This window comes from Aricia agestis, chromosome 16 (assembly GCF_905147365.1).
Source record: "Aricia agestis chromosome 16, ilAriAges1.1, whole genome shotgun sequence".
Classification (NCBI taxonomy): Eukaryota; Metazoa; Arthropoda; class Insecta; order Lepidoptera; family Lycaenidae; genus Aricia; species Aricia agestis.
In genome coordinates this window covers 7500965-7520162 of record NC_056421.1, presented here as the reverse complement: position 1 = coordinate 7520162, position 19198 = coordinate 7500965, and the positions used below count along the sequence as shown (strand labels likewise).

The 19198-nt window shown below is 36.8% G+C and overlaps 2 protein-coding genes across 3 annotated transcripts; one reads left to right on the top strand and one right to left on the bottom strand.

Moving 5' to 3' along the window:
- Positions 1–4232: 4232 nt before the first annotated feature.
- On the top strand, positions 4233–7459 carry LOC121734579. The gene is made up of 3 exons (XM_042125155.1): positions 4233–4456; positions 4540–4749; positions 6858–7459. Exons 1-3 carry the CDS (start codon positions 4341–4343, stop codon positions 7174–7176), a joined length of 645 nt encoding a protein of 214 aa, XP_041981089.1. The 5' UTR covers positions 4233–4340; the 3' UTR covers positions 7177–7459.
- Positions 7190–18660, bottom strand: LOC121734578 (serine/threonine-protein phosphatase PP1-beta catalytic subunit). Of its 2 annotated transcripts, XM_042125153.1 has the most exons (8): positions 18574–18652; positions 18119–18184; positions 17475–17606; positions 15274–15489; positions 13613–13804; positions 9435–9586; positions 8814–8948; positions 7190–8599 (listed from the first exon to the last, which is right to left on the bottom strand). In XM_042125153.1, the coding sequence occupies exons 1-8, from the start codon at positions 18620–18622 to the stop codon at positions 8501–8503; spliced, it is 1041 nt and encodes a 346-aa protein (XP_041981087.1). In that variant the 5' UTR covers positions 18623–18652; the 3' UTR covers positions 7190–8500. The 2 variants fall into 2 exon arrangements, with proteins under 2 accessions (XP_041981087.1, XP_041981088.1); XM_042125154.1 differs by lacking the exon at positions 18119–18184 and having other exon boundaries at positions 18574–18660.
- Between the last annotated feature and the right edge of the window lie 538 nt (positions 18661–19198).

The following is a 19198-nucleotide window of genomic DNA, read 5'->3' as shown; positions in this document are numbered from 1 at the left end:
TAACGTTGCCATCATCCAAAAACGTAATTTTTTACAGTTCTCCCTTACCAGCAGCGCCCCGTCCACGTTCATTTAAATTTTAAAGCCTTGGAGCACTTTACAATACATACTTATTTGCTTACTGCAGTGCATTTGTAGTAAACAATCCGGAGTCTTTAATTTGTTCATCAATCATCAACTTCTATATTTGGCACCTGCCAGTCTCTTATTTCTTTGAATATCATTGAAAAGCCTCGAAACAGTGGGATCGTATTTATTTCCCCATGGCCATTTATAACAGCTGTTGCCGCTATTATAACAACAAATACTAAAAACAATAATATGTAGCCGTGTTCGTTTCATTTTTTCGCAGTTTGGCAGCTGACTAGCTTGCTACATATACCTATTATTCTGTGCAGCTGACTGTCAACTTCTGGAGTGTCATGTTCTAACAATTTCTGTCAGATTATAGAACATGACACTCACACTAGCCGTGTTCGTTTCATTTTTTCGCAGTTTGGCAGCTGACTGTCAACTTCATAATTGAGTGTCATGTTCAATAAAATCCTAACAATTTCTGTCAGAAGTCAGAACTGTTAGGACGTTATTGAACATGACCAATGATGAAAAACTCAAAGCAGATATGTTACTACCGCGCGCGTTGTGAAGATTCAAATACGGCCCAATTGGGCCGTCTGTTGTTTAGTCTGCATCGAGCGCAGTCACGAACGTGCTGTGTCTTGTCTTAACTAAATAAATTGAAAATGACATCGTGCGTGTATCGAAAATGTATGTTACATGTCAATTATGACTCGAAAGTAAACAAAACACATGGAATCTCTTACCACATGTCTTGATTGCAATAAATACCTCGATTATTTACATTTTCAATTATTTTTTCGAACAATCTGGAAAAAATCGAATTTTCGTCATAGCTCAGGCGAAGAAAGAGACAGCGATAAGATTCGAAGTTTAAAAATAGAACTGTCTCTTTTATGTAAATGGTTTTTCGTATCTTTTGTTTCACTTATCTGTCAAATTTGTCAATGTTTGCAATTTTGAATTTGAAAATTGTTCGGAAGATTTATAAGCCAGAAAATTCACTCAAAATAGTATGGACGTAACATATCTGTATAAGTAGAATATCATTGAACATGACACTCAATTATGAAGTTGACAGTCAGCTGCCAAACTGCGAAAAAATGAAACGAACACGGCTATAGACACTAATTTTTAACTTTGAGCATGCGCAATGTACATTGAAAAACGAAACGAACACGACTAAAATAAAATTAATATTTAAGGTTGGCTCTCATACAACAAACGTGATTTTTTTGGCCTTTTTTGTTCGTGATCCATAATGGTAACATGTAGATGCTTGCCACAAAATCCTTTGTTATAATTATAATATTATAATATGTGCTTTAATATTTAATGCAGGCATGGGCGTACCCAGGTTGTGGGCCAGGGGGGAGGGGGGGGGGGGGGGCAAATTACCCAGATTCTGGGCCAAGGGGGGGCAAATTACGCAGATTCTGGGCCGGGGGGGGCAAATTAGATTTTTGTAAGCTAGGTGTTTATAAAGAATAAAAAATTAATAATTTTTAGTTGTAAAAATATTGCAAATGGCAAAAAATCGTTTTATTATTTTTAATTTTTATAGATGAAAGTACTAAATAATATACTTAGTAGGGACGTCAACATGATCCAGGGGGGGGGGGCAGCTGCCCCCCCCTGCCCCCCCCTCGGTACGCCCATGGGTACGCCCATGGGTACGCCCATGAATGCTGGGCTTCAAATACCGGTATTTTTTCATAACGTTATTGCTTCAAGGGCATAGTTAACGGTATGAAAATTTACCTGATACTAGAAATAACAGTAAAAATTGGAATTAATACCGGTAAATGTTATAACGGTAAATAGGATTTATAACGGTAAATATATGTTCTTTGATAACGTTACCTTTTGTAAAATAAGTACTTAATTTAATCAGTCAATTCAGTATGCAGTATGCACAAAATTAAACTAGACGTGTCTGGTGACAAGTAGGTATATATTTTAGGAAAAATGACGTCTAATGAGAATTACATGGTCAGTAGTCAACTAGTAGTAAAGTAGTTCAGTGCTCAGTATCTTTGTTCAAATATTACTAATTTATGGTTTGTATAGTAAATTATTGTATTGTCAGCACGTGCACCGTGCGCTGACTGCCGGACGGACTCTGTTGTTTTGCAGACGATGGGGCAAGGTGGTACACAAAGCACGTTGGAGATAGAGAGAATAGAGCTAGCTGCCGCCTCGCGCCGCCGCGCCGTCTGCGTTACTGTACTACATGTAAACTGGTTTGTGTGATCCACGGCGGGCAGCCACGGATATGCCGCGCCGCCAGAGCCTGCCGGGGACCTGCGGAGCGGTCTTTTTGTCCTTGGTGTGCGTTGGTAATACATATTGTAGGATTCCCTTTGTGCTATCGTTCGCGGCGAAATTGATCGGTCCGCCCCACCCCGTCATGTGCAAAGCGCCTATGATCCGACGGGCTACGCTCCTTAAAATATTCTGCGTGTACAAACCTACTTATATACACCTACATATTTTGTAAATGCTATCATATAATTTTGTGCTTCCTTTTTTAAATGTGTTGATATTTTTTAAGTACAGTCTACAAAATATATATGTATTAAACTTAGAATTATAGTAATAAATACTAGATTATTACTAGAATTCTAAGTTTAATACATATATATTTTGTAGAATAGCCAATCCCCCGAATCCGCCACAATTAAAACAAGTAAATAAATAAGTACGGACATAGGTACCTTGCATAATTTTCTGCATTCATTGACTAAACAAATTGCAGCACCATCTTGACTTGTTAAGTCAAAGTTTTTTTTAATGAAAATAAGGGGGCAAACGAGCAAACGGGTCACCTGATGGAAAGCAACTTCCGTCGCCCACGGACACTCGCAGCATCAGAAGAGCTGCAGGTGCGTTGCCAGCCTTTTAAGAGGGAATAGGAGAGAAGGGAAGGAAATAGGGAGGGGATTATGCCTCCGGTAAACTCACTCACTCGGCGAAACACAGCGCAAGCGCTGTTTCACGGCGGTTTTCTATGAGAACGTGGTATTTCTCCGGTCGAGCCAGCCCATTCGTGCCGAAGCATGGCTCCCCCACGTATATAAAAACTGGTGCTTGGAAGTCGGAAGTTGGGCTGCGAGTGAGATTTGGTGCACGACGCATACCGCATACCAGAAAATATCGTTATATTTACCGGTATTTTTATAACGATATGTTTTGGTTATGTTACTAGATATCGATAACAAAAATACCGTTATCTGGCTACCATTATGAAAATACCGGTACGTAACGATATTTTTCGGGTATTCGATAACGTTATGAAGCCCTGATTTAATACATAGCCCTGATTTAAGATATAGCCCTGCGGCAACAGATATACATAATCTGTGAAAATTTCAGAAGTCTAGCTTTAGCGGTTCTTGAGTTATTGAGTTACAGCATGGAGACAGACAGACAGACAGACAGACAGACAGACAGACAGACAGACAGACAGACAGACAGACAGACAGACGAACAGACGGATAGACAAACAGACAACGAAGTCTTAACTCTTAGTAATAGGGTCCCGTTTTTACCCTTTGGGTACGAAACCCTAAAAACTGCTCAGCGTCTTTTTTTTTTTTTGACAGACTATAATGCCTTGTATGATGTATTATTATTCATTACAAAAAAATATTACTTTGTCTATGATATTGAGCACGCGAACCATAGAGCACAAAATGTGTCAACGTCAAGTGTCAAGTGCGGAGTTTTTGGGAGAATGTGAAAGAGTGATGTTGTGTTTTTATATTATTTTCCTAAAATTGTGTTATCTGGGTTTTTAATGTGTAATATTGGTAGGATATTAACCATTAAATATTCGTTATCGTGCACAAGTGTGGGAGAGTGATGTAATAACCAGAAACGTGCTCTTTTGTGTTCCCTCCAAAACTCCATCAAAAGTTTGACTTCTTGACTGTATTGACTTTATACTTAGACTTTGACTAGACTTTAGACCTGACTGACCTGACGATAATATATAAAAAAATTGTATTAAAGAATATTGTTTTCCCGCCATAATATTATACTCGACATTGGCCATGGTTATAGCCGAAGTGCCATTATATGAAAAAAAAAGTGTCAAGTGTCAACTGTCAAATAATTCAAACGTCAAGCTCAACGGTCATTTTTGTATTTTGTTTGAATTTTTGTTTTCACGCCAAAATAAAACATAATAAACAAAGCCGTTGTAAACTTTTTATCTATTGAGATATTTTATTTACTTATACGTGTTTAAAAACAGTACAATGGGTGAACAGGTTGAAGACCAGGGAAACGAAACCAATCTTGATAACTCCGGACTAACGACGTTCGATAATCTTACAATTCTAAAGGAATTCAGTAATATAGTAAATCTTGTAAAGTAAGTATTAAGATTATCTTCAATATAAAGATAAAGCGCCTGAATACTGGTAGTAATTAACCCTATTGCTATTTTTCTTTCAGAAATGAAGATTTTCTTGAGACTGTCCCCAAATCTAAATTGAAAAGAGTTAAGTGGGTTCCAATGTTCAATTGTCTAAAACAAGGTATTCTTGATGAAATGGTGCAGGAAATAAGCTCAATGTGGGACTTTGAGAATATGTCAGCCAAATTAGAAGTTCTTGAAAAACAAAAGGAAAAGTTTTCTGAAATTAATCCAGACCAACCTGTATGGTAAGTACCACCATTGGTAATTTATAACATAGCTTTTATACAATTTGTTAAGTCACTAGTGTTTTAATGTTCTATTTTTCCCCCATTCAATGGCCATACATCAAAAGATGAAGACTTGGTTCACATGGCACAATCCTAGATTCAAAGACTTTATTAGCATCCAAGTATAGTATAAATATACAAACTCAGCACCTTGTACAGGCGGTTGCTTATAAAATAGTACTTGACAAATATTTTGTTGTAATTTGTTAACTACTTACATAAGTAACATAATATGATGTATTATTCGATTCTTAATTTCATATAATATAAACAATTACAATAGTACATGAATGAAAGTACTTAATATATTTTTATGAACATTATTCTTTAGACCTTAATCTTCTTTAGAAAAGAATTCTTCTAGCGAGTAGAAACATTTTTCAGTTAGGTAGCTTTTTAATTTTCTCGTAAATGATAATTGTTTTGTTTCATTTTTAATTGCATCTGGGAGGTGATAAAATATTTTGACTGACATGTAGTATGGGTTTTCGTTTAGCATTTTAATTCTGGAGTATGGTAAATGTAGTCTTTTGTGTCGTGTGTTAATGTCATGTACAGTATCTTTAACTTTAGTAAAGTAATCAAAATTTTTGAAAACAAATAAGCTAATATCTAATATGTAAATTGATGTAAGTATAAGTAATTTGTATTTAATGAAATATGGCCTGCAGCTGTCTCTATTTTTTATTTGTGCTATTATTCTTATGCATTTTTTTTGTAAGATAAAGAGTTCGTGGCTGTTTACGCTGTTCCCCCACAGTATGATCCCGTATCGCAGCCAGGAGTATGCATAAGCATAGTATGCTGTGAGGGAGGTTTGTGTGTCTGTGCTGCATTTAAGATGAAAAAGTGCGTATGTCAATTTTGATAATTTTGATTTGATGGTTTGAATATGTGTTTTCCAATTTAAATGAGTGTCTATGTTAATGCCAAGCAGATTGAATGTGTCTACTGTATCTAAATTAGTGTTCTCAAACGTTGTATTTATCCTGCACTTTTTTTGCATCATACGTCTTAATGAATAAATAGTGGTACATACAATGTAAATAGAACCATTCACACGTTGATTGTACTGCACGATTTGTTGCAGTAAAATTGTATGTGTTAATGGTTCTATGTCCCATAGAGGAAATTTAATCCAGTTGACAGTCCTATGTCATTTGGTTGGATCATGTCAATTCAATGTTGTGATCTGTCGGCTGGGTTTGACATAATGCGACCAAACTATGTTGCTCCCCTCATCTGCCTAGGAATCAACTTCTCTGATAGCCCATTTACATTCGCGTACGAGTCGCGAGGCGAGGTGCGAGTGTGAACAGAGGCTCATGGCTCGCCTCGTCCCTCGCGTCAGGAGCGGTTTTTGGGGTCCTTTGAGGACCTCGCGTCGCACGCGAGTGGGTGTTTACATTCGCCCTCCTGCTTTATTCTGGCTTCTACATCGTGCCACGCAGTTTGTGTTTAGTTTTAAATACGCAAAAACAAAAACGCATCGTATAATGGATTATTTGCAAGACGAAACATTTAAGTTCATAGAACTATTTCAAAAATAACGAATAATTTGGGACCCTAAACATAAATGCCACAAGAACAGCCAAAAAGTTAGCTTCCTTTTATTTAAATTAGTGACGTAGCAGTATAAGCCCAGTACGCACAAACTTGTTGCTGCTAAAACTTCGACGTCCTCCATTATTGCTAGCTCAAAGGCGACTGAACTCGGCACGGAGTGTAAACAGGCAACTTATTAACCATTGATCAACACGAGCATCGCACGAGGGACGAAGCGCGAGTGTAAAGGCCGTATGATAGTATATTGTACGTGGCACTATTTATTCGTTAAGATGTATACTGCAAAAAAACATGCAGGATTGTGCCATGTGGACCAAGCATGTTTTTAAAATGAAAAGAATGTAAAAGACCTTGCTTTTCTCCTTAATTTCTAGCATTCAAGACATAGGTAATTATTCTATTTTTTAATAGGTTTTATAGTTTTACAGCTTTTTATAAGGTTAATAAATTTTATATTACTGCTTAGATTCATACCTATATTATTTAGTTTTCTATTTCAGGAGACCGCAACTTAATGATGTCCAGGGCCAGTTAAAAGCTTCAGATGTTGCCAACTTGAGGAAACAAAAAAATTTGCTTGAATCTTTGGCTAAAGAATATGAATCGAGAGCCAATCGATTAAAGAAAAATATTACTGCCAAAAGAGGTTATTTGAAAGCAATGCAAATGGACATTCAAAAATATCACAAGAAAAATGAAGATCTTGTTAATAAACTAAATGACAAAATAACAAACCATGGAGAATTAGTTGAAATAATCATACCAAATACAACAAACATTGATGATATTGTCTGGTCGGAAAAAGAAATTAACAAGTGATAAAACAATGATCTTGAGGAAAAAATTTATATTTCAGAAAATTGTACACACTTGAGAAAATACAACATAAATTTAGTATCTAAGTATAATAATTTAAAAACTCAATATTTGAAACTAGTGTAGATGAAAATAGAGAATTATTTAAGTGTAATATGAAGTGTTCAACAAATGAGTTATTACATAAATGCTAAGTTTGCAACATATATTTGTGTACTAACTACTAGCATAGATAAAATTTTAATGAGCTCATGACACTAATATGAATTTAAAACAATGAAGTGACCTCTGAAACATATGTAATATGAATAAAATTACAAGATAATAATTATTTCACATAGCATTGTGACAATGAAAAATTCTTATGAAATTTAAAATAAACATCTTACTTTATATAGTAAAATTTATTATTGAATATCTGACATTTGTTAACATAGCTATAAAATAAAATTGTACAATGCAAAACCTGCATATAATTTTAAATATTTAATATCATTATATTATAGCAATTGCACTATTGTTGCGAGGACTACACTGCATCTACCACCATTAAGAGTTAAAGAGTGAGACTAATTGCCAAGTTAAAGCCTCAAAACGGGAGATCAATATTAATCTGCCAATTAATTTTGTCAATACTTATTCGTTATACTAATACTGTTGGCAAAATAACATAAATTTCACTGGGATTTGAGAAGGTCTCCCATACGCAATGAAGTTCTAGAACTGAAATACTTATCCGCTAGAAAGAAATCAATGTCGAGTCTTAGGCCAGCTCTTTCAGTGACCTTTTATTTAAAAAAAAACCGGGAGAAACGAAGACTGTCTCATCTGCGTTTCTAGACAATTTTAAAAAGTTCATAGGAGTTAAAATTTTGAATTTTCTGAAGCAGTCTATAATACAAAGACCTATATTATTATATACTTTACATTTATAGGCACATTAGTTAGATTAATAATAATTAATAACAAAGCAATCCATCAATCTCTAAACATAAATTATGAAATGTAGTGACACTACAAGATTACCTGCCACATCTAAATTAATCTATAATATCATCGTAACATGTGTTGATGCAAAGACAAAGAAGCTATCGTCATTAGTCATGCCGAATAAAATATGCAAATAAACGTAACAAAAAATCAACTATAACCTGAGAATTTTAAAACAGAAGGCACAATAAAATTCATAAATATTTTATAACTATTACATAGTTCTTATTCGGCTGTGTCAAATGACTACTCTAAAAGATAGTAATTACAATATAATATAATTTAATCATTTGTAGCATCCGTCTCACTGAGCTGCGCACTGAATACCAAATGCCAGTTATTTTTTCTTCGGGGGAGACCTCTGAGGTGTGCCCGGTCTCCCGCTGTTGATTCCGTTGTACTGATACTTCGCCTTCTTCTCGGATGGCTTCAAAATCTAAGAAATAATACATCATAAGTAAAAAAATAAAATTTGTGGTGTCTTTTTATATAAAATAATAATTATTAATGACTACTCGCAACTAATCATGATTCATGTATGATTCAGAGCTGGTGCTTAAAGTTTTTATGAATCATAGGTGTTAAGCATCCTGTATAAGCGCAAAAAAACTTGCAACATTTAGTTGAGAGAAAAGAGAAAAGTTGTTTACCTGGAAGGAGCACATAAGAGTTTCGTCAACGGACATCATTCCACCGGCGTTGTCGAACTCGCCGCAGTAGTTCGGCGCCGAGAATAACGTCACCAGCTGCCTCTTTGCAAAGAACTCGTAGCCGTCTTCTACCACCTAAATAATTTATTCATTAGTAAAGTTACATATCTAAATGCATGTTAGGCTTCTTACAGACGAACGGCACTCGTCAACGGCAGATACGGTAGTCGACAAGTGTCTACGGCTGCAGTTGTATCGTCGACAGTTGACGGTTGCAGTTGTATCTGACGTTGGAAAGTGCCGTTCGCCTGTAAAAGCCTTACGTAAATGTTTGCAAACCTGTAACTTCTAGAAACTTATTCGGCGAAGATAATGTTTGTGGCAATTAAAAACCGTTTTTTTAATTAACATTGCACTCAGCGAATGAATAAGCTTGTCGCATTTTTTTGTAAAGAGGCTTATCATATTATACTATTTCAAACTTACGCCTCGTCTATACTAATATACTATGTTTACCGTAGGCTCTAGGAAACACCTATAATAACCTAACACAGCAAAAGACAAATATTGCAGGTGAAAAAAGTACCTATTCTATGGACTAGTATAAAACATGAAACCAACCTGATGGGCTCGACAGATCAAGTCCAGCTCGTGTCTGTTGAGGAATTTGCTGACGACGTCGGGGCCGAACGTGAACGACACGCCGCGGTCGTTCTCGCCCCATCCCTGGACATCTTTGTCCGGATCCGACCACAGCAGATCACACAGCAAACCTGATAAAAAATGAGGTTTTTAAAAATAAAAGTAACTTTTACATACTAAAAAGTATGTTAAAGTTAGAAGACGTTCCATATATTATAATATTGTGTAACAAAACTAAGTGATAATACTTTAGGGTAGTTTAGGGTGTGTATGTGTTCCTTGGTAATAATATTTATCACTTAGTTTAACTATAATACATATTTTATATAAAAAAAATTATTATTTTTATTATTCGTAGATTATAACTTAGTTTTGTTACACCTGTAGTTAGTTTATGTTTATGGGGGATATTAGATTATCATATATATTGGATCCGAGATCATTGAGTCAATGATATTGGATAATGTAATATAGACTTAATTTCTTGTTCGTTAATATGTTTCAAATAATGTAATGTAATTATTTTTCTAATTATATACTTGGATAATCTTGCTGAAATAACAAAAAACAAGCCATATTAAAAATGACGATGTCTTTTGACAAATCGAATTCTCTGAGATCTAGTAACCCTGACGTCAATACCTTAGCGTTAGCGCTCTCCATTGGCTATTGAAACCACATATGACGTAAAATAGGATCAATGAAATATGATAATATAATACGCAGATATGATTTGATCATATCTTGGATCCTATATAATATGATCATAGAAATGATCCAATATAAATGATAATGTAATACCCCCCTAAGTGATGTGATTAAAGCAGGTGCTAATTTAATTTCTTTTTCTTTTCTTTTTTTACCATCGAGGAAATTGGCTCCTAGGCAGTTGACTGACCAACGTCACAGTATAGCAATATTAGTCCCTACAGTAACGAAACGCCTTTGATGTCGCACGATGCCGCCACCGATGACAGGTACCGAGCAGATATGCCAGGGTTGCCACGAAACGGGATATAAAATAAAAATAAAATATTGTGCTTGTAATGCAAATGTTATCATTTAATCTGTTTAATCAGCGTGTTATATTTATTATTTACATATTATGTCGTACTGCCAGATATTTACGTGAAACTTTATTTATAAATGATTTTAGTTCTCTATTTAAAAATTTAATTAACCCATCAAGCACCATAAGCTCAGCGGTGAGGGAGACACAATAGAATAAAATAGATTTCCAAGGATCCACGAATCACGATCGAAGGATTAACAATGAAGACGCATTCGAAATTTCGAATATATAAAATATCCAACAATTAATCACACGTCAGGTGTAAGAAAAGCACTTCAAAACCAGGGACGTCGGACGTACCAATTTCTTGGTACACATACCAGGTTTTGGTTCCACGTACCATGTACCAAGACTTCTTGGTTCTTGTACGCTAAAATACCAAGATTGGCCCTTGACCGACCAAAATACACTGACCATATAGAATAACCGGCTTTCAAAGAAGCATGTAAAAAACATTCCAATCAGATTTCCTTTATAATATAAAACTTTTTTATAGCAAGCAGTCTCGATAAACAGTTGTGTTGTGTGTAAAAATGTTTTTCGAAATCTCAATTTGTTTACTTCGGACTTCTTTTCCATTGTTTGGTTAAGCAAACGAACCCTCGTTTCTTATAAAAATCTTCGTTATGAATCATTTATCTATTTTTTTCAATATATTTTACATTTTATACCCGAATTATGCAGTATAATATCAAAAACATAATGCAGTTCAAAATGATATTTCTTCTGTGCGTTTGGTGCGTTCGATGATTACTGCCCTCTATTAACAGTATACGAAATTAATCATATCAAAATCAAAAATATTTTTATTTTTGATTTTGATTTGATTTTTTTACTAAATCTTTATCGAACGTCGATACTACGGTGCCTACCACCGGTTCGGGAACTAACCCGGCGAGAAGAACCGGCGTAAGAAACTCGCCTAATTAAAATATTAATTTTTTCCTCTGGGATGCGACTTTCGACACAGTTTGTCATCAGTGTTCGCAGCGCCGGAGCGGAGCACAGGCGTACCAGTTTTCTGTCTCCGATACCAGTTTTCAGCCAGCTCGATACAAGGATTTCCAAGTGGCATTCTAATATCCCTGGTTAAAACTCTTATTACGTGCGCGGTAAGGGCGGTCCAAAGGACAAAATGTTACACTTGGTGTGTGTACCTAGCTAGGTAGGTACTAATTAGTATGTAACAGGGTATTTGACAGATTTTTTATTTATTACACTTCTTACAACGTAAACAATAAAACAGAGATGCAAATAAATGCCGCCAAGACCAACACAATATTAGTGTAAACTGTGAGCCGATATTCATGAAAATTTAAATCCTTTTTGTTTTTTGAATCAGATTTACATCCGTACACTGAACATTTATTATAATTTCACATTGTTTATAAGATAAGTTATCGTTTTACAACACAAAATTCGTAGACAACGCGCCAACGTCACCCCTTTGGGCGCAGGTATACAAACACCGCGAGTTTGTGTACGCGGGCCCGCGCTGCCCGCTTACCCGCGGGTACCCCTCCGTTGCTCTGCGCAAGTACATTCGTTTCACTACTGTAGGGATATGTCATAACTTATATTGCTATATTGTGCCAACGTCATGTGGTCAGCTTATGTCAATTCAATGTTTGCTGTGATCGGTCTTATGGGTTTGACTTAACGCGACCAAATTACTTAGGTCCGCCATCTGCCTAGGAATCAACTTCTCTGATAGTACAACTAACCCTGACAGTTAAGAATTTCTATGAATCTAAAGGGTCCACTATTTACACATTAGGAGCTTTCGCAGCTACAATGCTACTAAAGTAATGAAGTTGCATTCGCCAGTTTACGCCGACTAAGGGCCAACCCACACGTACCACAACCACTACCATACCACGTGATCGGCAGGGCTCGGAACCGGTATTTTTTTAACCAGGTTAAAACGCTCTTTAACCAGATTTTTTGATAAGTGTTCGTTCGGTGCGAAATAGAGACGCGAGCGGTATTGCTTCTGAAATTAACCTGGTTAATTTCTCGCGTAAAGTAACTAGTGCAGTGATATCTTCTATCCCTTTCTACTGCACCATCTAATAGCCAATAGGCCATAACTTGTTTATGTGTGGACAATGGGTGATGGTCGTAGTGTGTGTGAGTGGGCAGGGCGTGCATAACCGCGAACGGTTCTAACCGGTATTTTGAGCAGTGAGCAATTTCATTTTGCTCTTAGAACAAAACCAGAAATAATTTCAGTCCGTTCAGAGCGGAATCGAAATGAAAACGCTCTTTTGTAAATGTATGGCGTTTCTAACGAACAGGATCGAGAAGATTAACCAGGTTTCCGAGCCCTGTAGCCTTAGCACGGCCACTAGTAGAAATGCGAAAGTATGGACAAACTGCGGACATAAACTAAAGGTGCCGTTCCGATCTTTACCGAGGCCAATCGCGGCCGACCAAAATTCAATTAAAATGCCACTTTATGACAGACTATAGTATATGTCATAGAGTAGGATATTATTTGAATTTTTAGGTTATAGTCTGTCATAAAGTGGCATTTAAATTGAATTTTTGGGAACGAAAAAAGATCGGAACGCTACCTTATGTTTATCTCCACAGTTTGTCCATACTTTCGCATTTCTACTGGTGGCCGTGCTAAGGCTACTGGTGGTCGGGCGTATATTTCGTATTGTAAATGAACTGGACCATTCACACGTACCACATTTTTCAGTCGTTGTAGACCACTTGTGCGATACCGACAACATCGCAACCACGACCGACCACATCGCAATCACAACGTTGCGTCGACGCAATGAAAGTGCGCGCACACCGCCCGCGCTTTTCCCCCCTCCGTTTCATTGATTTTCGTACGTAACCACATCGCAACCACTGGCGACAACGCAACCATTTTGGCCGGCCAATGCCGTCGACATTTTGTCGGTACCACAACGCAACTACAAAAAGCTGCAGCGACACCATTCACACGTAACCGCTGCTCGACGACATTTTGTCGTTGCGATGGGGTGTGGTTGTCCCTAAGTAGAACACTGTCTAATTGCATGAAATCAATTACATACAATAATAATATGTAACCTCTTTAAAATCTTACCTGTATCAGGGACGTCTGTGGGCCTCATTATTCTCCTAATCTGCTCCATACCCTGAAGATCAGGAGATAGACCACCATGACAACAGAAGATCTTCTCATCAATGATAGCGGCAATGGGCAGGCAATTGAAACAATCAGTGAATGTCTTCCACAGTTTTATGTTATACCGACGTTTGCATTCGTCATAGAAGCCTGCAAACAAAAAAATGAAATTTTTATGTTTTTTAGGTATCATGAATAGGTATTTAACTTTTTGAACGTCGAGTCTAAAGTGATGCCGGCTACCAGTTCCAGAACTTACCCGATTATCTTTTACCAATGGAAAATTGTTCTTTAAAAACGAGAGAACCTCAACAAAGAAATAAAAACAACTGAAGATTTAAGGCAACTGTTTCGTTACATTCTAAGTAGAACCGAGTTCAGGCCATTGTTGAGTCATTGACACGGGAGAAGTGCTCTTGAGTTGCCTACTCTCACCCTCAGTATAAAAGTATTCTTTACATACATCTTTTTAACGGAGGCCGCGTCCCAAACACGTAATATTATTCGGCCTCTCGCCAAGTACTTTGAAAGTGGCACAAACAGTTGCGAACAGAAATGTAAGAGTAAAATTGTTTTGGTTTCATCTGTTTCGTAAACGATTATTGTTTCGAGTGTTTATGTCTCTTGCTTGACTGATAAGAGTTTACAGATTACTTGATAAATAAACATCAGTCGTTAAAAAATAAAGGTAAGTACAAGTGTACAAGTTGGAAGCCTGCTACATGAAGCGGCAGCAGACGATGTGTCGTCGCGACACTACTGGTTTCTATGTAGTTCTATGAAAAGTGTCGCTAGCTGCGGAGGGTATTTCATAGAAATACATACAAAGCAGTAGTGTCGCGACAACACGTCGTCTGCGGTTGCTTCATGTTGCCCGCTGCAAACAGACACCTTAAATCTCTCTTGATTAAATTTTGTTTACAAACTAAAAATTACTCACCGCCGTACTTAGATACATTTAATTATGTCAAAATTTTGAATTAATTACATTTAAGTAATTAATGTTCCACTCTGAGTGCGGCAGTCAGTCTTTAGGCGAAATCAAGCTTTGAAAGCGTTAAAGCTAAGAAAGGATCTCCAATAATTTCGTAATAGTAAGTATACACCTACAGATTCAACATTTTAATAATAACTAATAATCCATGGACGGAAAAGGAAGCGTTGGAAGAGATCTTTATTCTTTATCATTGTATACCTTTTGTTAACACATGCGAAGCTAATACGAAACATTCGTTGAAGTCGTGACTCGTGACTACTCGTGAGCCAACCAATGCAAGGCATATTATACTGGTACTTGGTAGGTATGTAGCGCAGGATGCATCATTACGACATCTTTATTTAAATTTACTTTAATGATGCAGGCATCTTAAATGGGCACATTAAAATGATATTAAAACTTTTTAGGTAGGTACTTGAGATAAATTAAGCGCACATAAAAACAAGACATTTTCGGCCAACAAAACTGTCGCTATAAACAAAATAATGCAGACACAAAGTCAATACCTATTTATTCCTGTGAGTACAGAGCACAACAGAATATCTAAGATTTCATACAATAAGTCCAAGCAGCAAGCAAAAGCCGCATGAGATTTCAAAAACGTCCCGACTTGAATACTTACCATAAATACGATTGATGCTGGCGCACTCATGATTGCCTCGCAGCAGAAAGAAATTCTCGGGGAATTTTATTTTATACGCGAGCAGCAGGCATATGGTTTCCAGCGACTGCTTGCCGCGGTCCACGTAATCCCCCAAAAATAGATAGTTGGCTTCGGGCGGAAAGCCGCCATATTCGAATAGACGCAGCAAGTCCGTGTACTGGCCGTGTATATCACCTGAAATAACACGGGGAGTTAATCGCGTAGAAAACTTTTACGAGGGGTCGTGACCGTGAACGTTTTGTACGCGAGATTACCCACTTAGTAACATTCAGTTTCACCTGGGACCCGATTCTCGAGCGCCGAATGTCGATCGCTGGCTATACCACTCACATCATGCTGCATCACGCTAGTGAGACGGCCTGGGATCGAAACAGCATTCAAGGCTTGAGAATTGAGCCCCTTATCAGAGAACAGATGCATGTAAAAAAATACAAATCAATTCAGCTTTTACGATGTTAGCGCTGATTTATATAGATACAGTGGTGAGTGCCAGCATCACTGTATTTCGACACTATTTAGCACTTTATCAATGCTATGCACTACAGTATCAATGTAATGTTTACAAGCAGCTGTATAAAAATGTACATGAACATCAAAAATTTGATTTAAAGGTGATGGTGGACCGTGGACCCATTATTGATTGGGTTGCCTAGCCAACAAATCATGACTAAAACATTGATTTGATAAATAAATTTTCTGAAGAGACAAAATAATGGTGCAATAGGTCAGTCATGGTTTTTAGGGTTCCATACCCAAAGGGTAAAAACGGGACCATATTAATAAGACTTCGATGTCTGTCCGTCTGTCTCCAGGCTGTATCTCAAAAACTGCTATAGCTAGACTTCTGAAATTTTCACAGATTGTGTATTTCTGTTGCCTCTAAAACAACAAATACAAAAAAAAAATTAAGGTCCCATACAACTAATGTTATTTTTAGGAGAACTGTAGTTTTTGAGAATTTTTAGAATAACGAGTTATAAATCTTATCTGAGATATCATCAAAAGTTACTTATCTTCACACAATACAAGATCAATGTACCATCGGAAAAATTTATTCAATTTAGGCAGATTGTAGTTCTCCGTTTGGTCTGGGACCTACATAATGTCGGACAAAGTCAATTATTTACTGTATTTGTTAACATACAAATATAAGCTACAAGTACAACTATCTCATTCCTAAAAGTGTAAGGGTAACCGCAAATAAACAATTTCAAGCTGGCCAACTATCATACAACTTAATTGCGTAGAAGAAGCATCAGAAGAGCTGCAGGTGCGTTGCCGGCCTTTTAAGAGGGAATATGGGTAATAGGGGAAGGTAGGGAAGAGAATAGGGGAGGGTAGGGGAGGGTAGGGAAGGGAATAGGGGAGGGTAGGAAAGGGAATAGGGGAGGGTAGGGAAGGGAATAGGGGAGGGTAGGAAAGGGAATAGGGGAGGGTAGGGAAGGGAATAGGGGAGGGTAGGAAAGGGAATAGGGGAGGGTAGGGAAGAGAATAGGGGAGGGTAGGGGATTGGGCCTCCGGTAAACTCACTCACTCGGCGAAACACAGCGCAAGCGCTGTTTCATGCTGGTTTTCTTTGAGCCCGTGGTATTTCTCCAGTCGAGCCGGCCCATTCGTGCATGACTCTCCCACGTCAAAAATTTGTCGTGGGAGAGCCATGCTTTTGTCCAATTATTTAGTTGTACAATTTAGTTGGATGCAATGGGCGAGCTCTCATAAGTCGCTATAGCTATTGGTATACTATGTGATTTAGTTGGCCAACTTGAAATTGTAAGTCTGCAGTCGCTCTAAATATCATGGTGCGTAAAATAACAGTTCAAAGATAAATATTATGTAATATTATTATTGATAAATAGATACACATTGGAATGGTTTTAGGCAACTAGCAAGACAATAATATTATCATCTTCAGTGCTAGAATCATTAATCCATACTAATATTATAAATGCGAAAGTGTGTCTGTCTGTCTGTTACCTCTTCACGCCCAAACCACTGAACCAATTATGCTGAAATTTGGCATGGATATACTTTGAGTCCCGGGAAAGGACATAGGATACTTTTTGTCCCGGAAAAATGTACGGTTCCCGCGCGATAAACGAGTTTTGGCGCAATGGAGTTGCGGGTATCATCTAGTAAAATATAAGGATGTGTTTACTCACCACAAATTTTCAATGGTGCTTCAAGCTCCAATAGTATTGGTTGTTGCAAAAATATTTCCCGGGATTTGGTACAGAGGCCCCGGACCTCCGACTCTGACATCTGAACTGTCTTTCCAGGACGACATCCTCGAACTATGACAAAAACAATTTCAAATATAATATATAGACAATTATGTGTTGCTTAGTTAATAAGCAATTTTTATGCATGTTTCATGTATGTAGATTAGGGTTGTATTTTCAAAATAGTAAAAAAATATGTTTATGGTATTGTATGTACAAAGCATGCTAGTTGTAGCAATGTATCACTGGCTTTATGGATGACTAAACAGTATCAAGGGTTGTGTAATTTTGGAAGAGTTGAAAGTGTTGTAATTTGTAAAAAGGGATTTTTCTATTTCTTACAAAGTGTTTCTGTGGTAAGTTCCTAGAGGGCATCTATCACAAACATAAATGAACAGATGTATCATGAAGTGTACAGAATAACCACCAATATTTTGGAATGATGAAATGATTTTCTTACAAGAAATTTTTCACTAAGGACCACAAACTTGGGGCAATCAGAACAAACCGTATCCAAGGGTTATAAAATAAAAAGATAATGATGATGGCTAGCTCAATACAAAAATATTTGGTGGTAACCATACATTCTCCTGAAAAGATGTCTTTCAATTTCCCTTTTCTCCGTGCAGTGTCCTGTTGCAGCCTGTATACTGATGTAACCCATAAAAAGCAGCATGATAAAGTGAAATTAACATGTAAAGTAATATACAATGCGAATAAAGCATAACATTAAGCCCATGAAATTGTCATGATGGTTCTGTCATAGTAAAATGCGTATATTTGTACATTATTTTGAAATGTGATTATATTTGCGTTTTATCCACGAACGAGTCGCGTTTTAACTTTTCTTAGCGACCAATCGTAGATTCCGATAAGAATTGAGGATAATCGATTTATTTATGAGTTTCATATACCTATAAACGACACCACAATTACGCAACTGGAAAGGTTTTTACCGACAAGATTATAATTATTATGATACTTTAGAGAACGCAGATTGTAAATAATCATTTAGAATAAGGAAAAGATTGCACTTTACCTTCTAAAAGCCTGTGAATAAGACTGTCAACATTGAGTTCGTCAGCCATATTTACTACACTGAAAATAATTTACGTCAGTCGTCAAAAAAATGTCAAAGGCATTTTTTCCATAGACAAGCATGTAATTTTTTAAGAAGTATTTACTTAAAGAGCTAAAAACAAGAGAGACGCCCGTAATAAGGTAATTGACTAGTGATTGGACAGTACCAGTCATTGGACAAAGCACAAAAACACAATTATTTAAGTTGCTTTAAAAACTGTCTGTTTTTAAAGTAAGAGAACGCCTGATTTTAAAGACAAACAGGTAGTTTTCAAAGAAACCTTAATAAATACAGTGTTTTTGTGCTCTTTCCAATCACTAGTCAATAGTCATGTTCACGGTTTCACCCAAAATGTTCACCCTACTTATCACTTTTTCATAACCATACTAATATTATAAATGTGAATGTTTGTCTGTCTGTCTGTTACCTTTTCACGCCCAAACCACTGAACCAATTTTGCTGAAATTTGGTATGGGGATACTTTGAGTCCAGGGGGCCGGGAATGGACATAATATGATACTTTTTATTCCGGAAAAATGAACCGTTCCCGCAGGATAAAAGAGTTTTTGTGCAACAGAGTTGC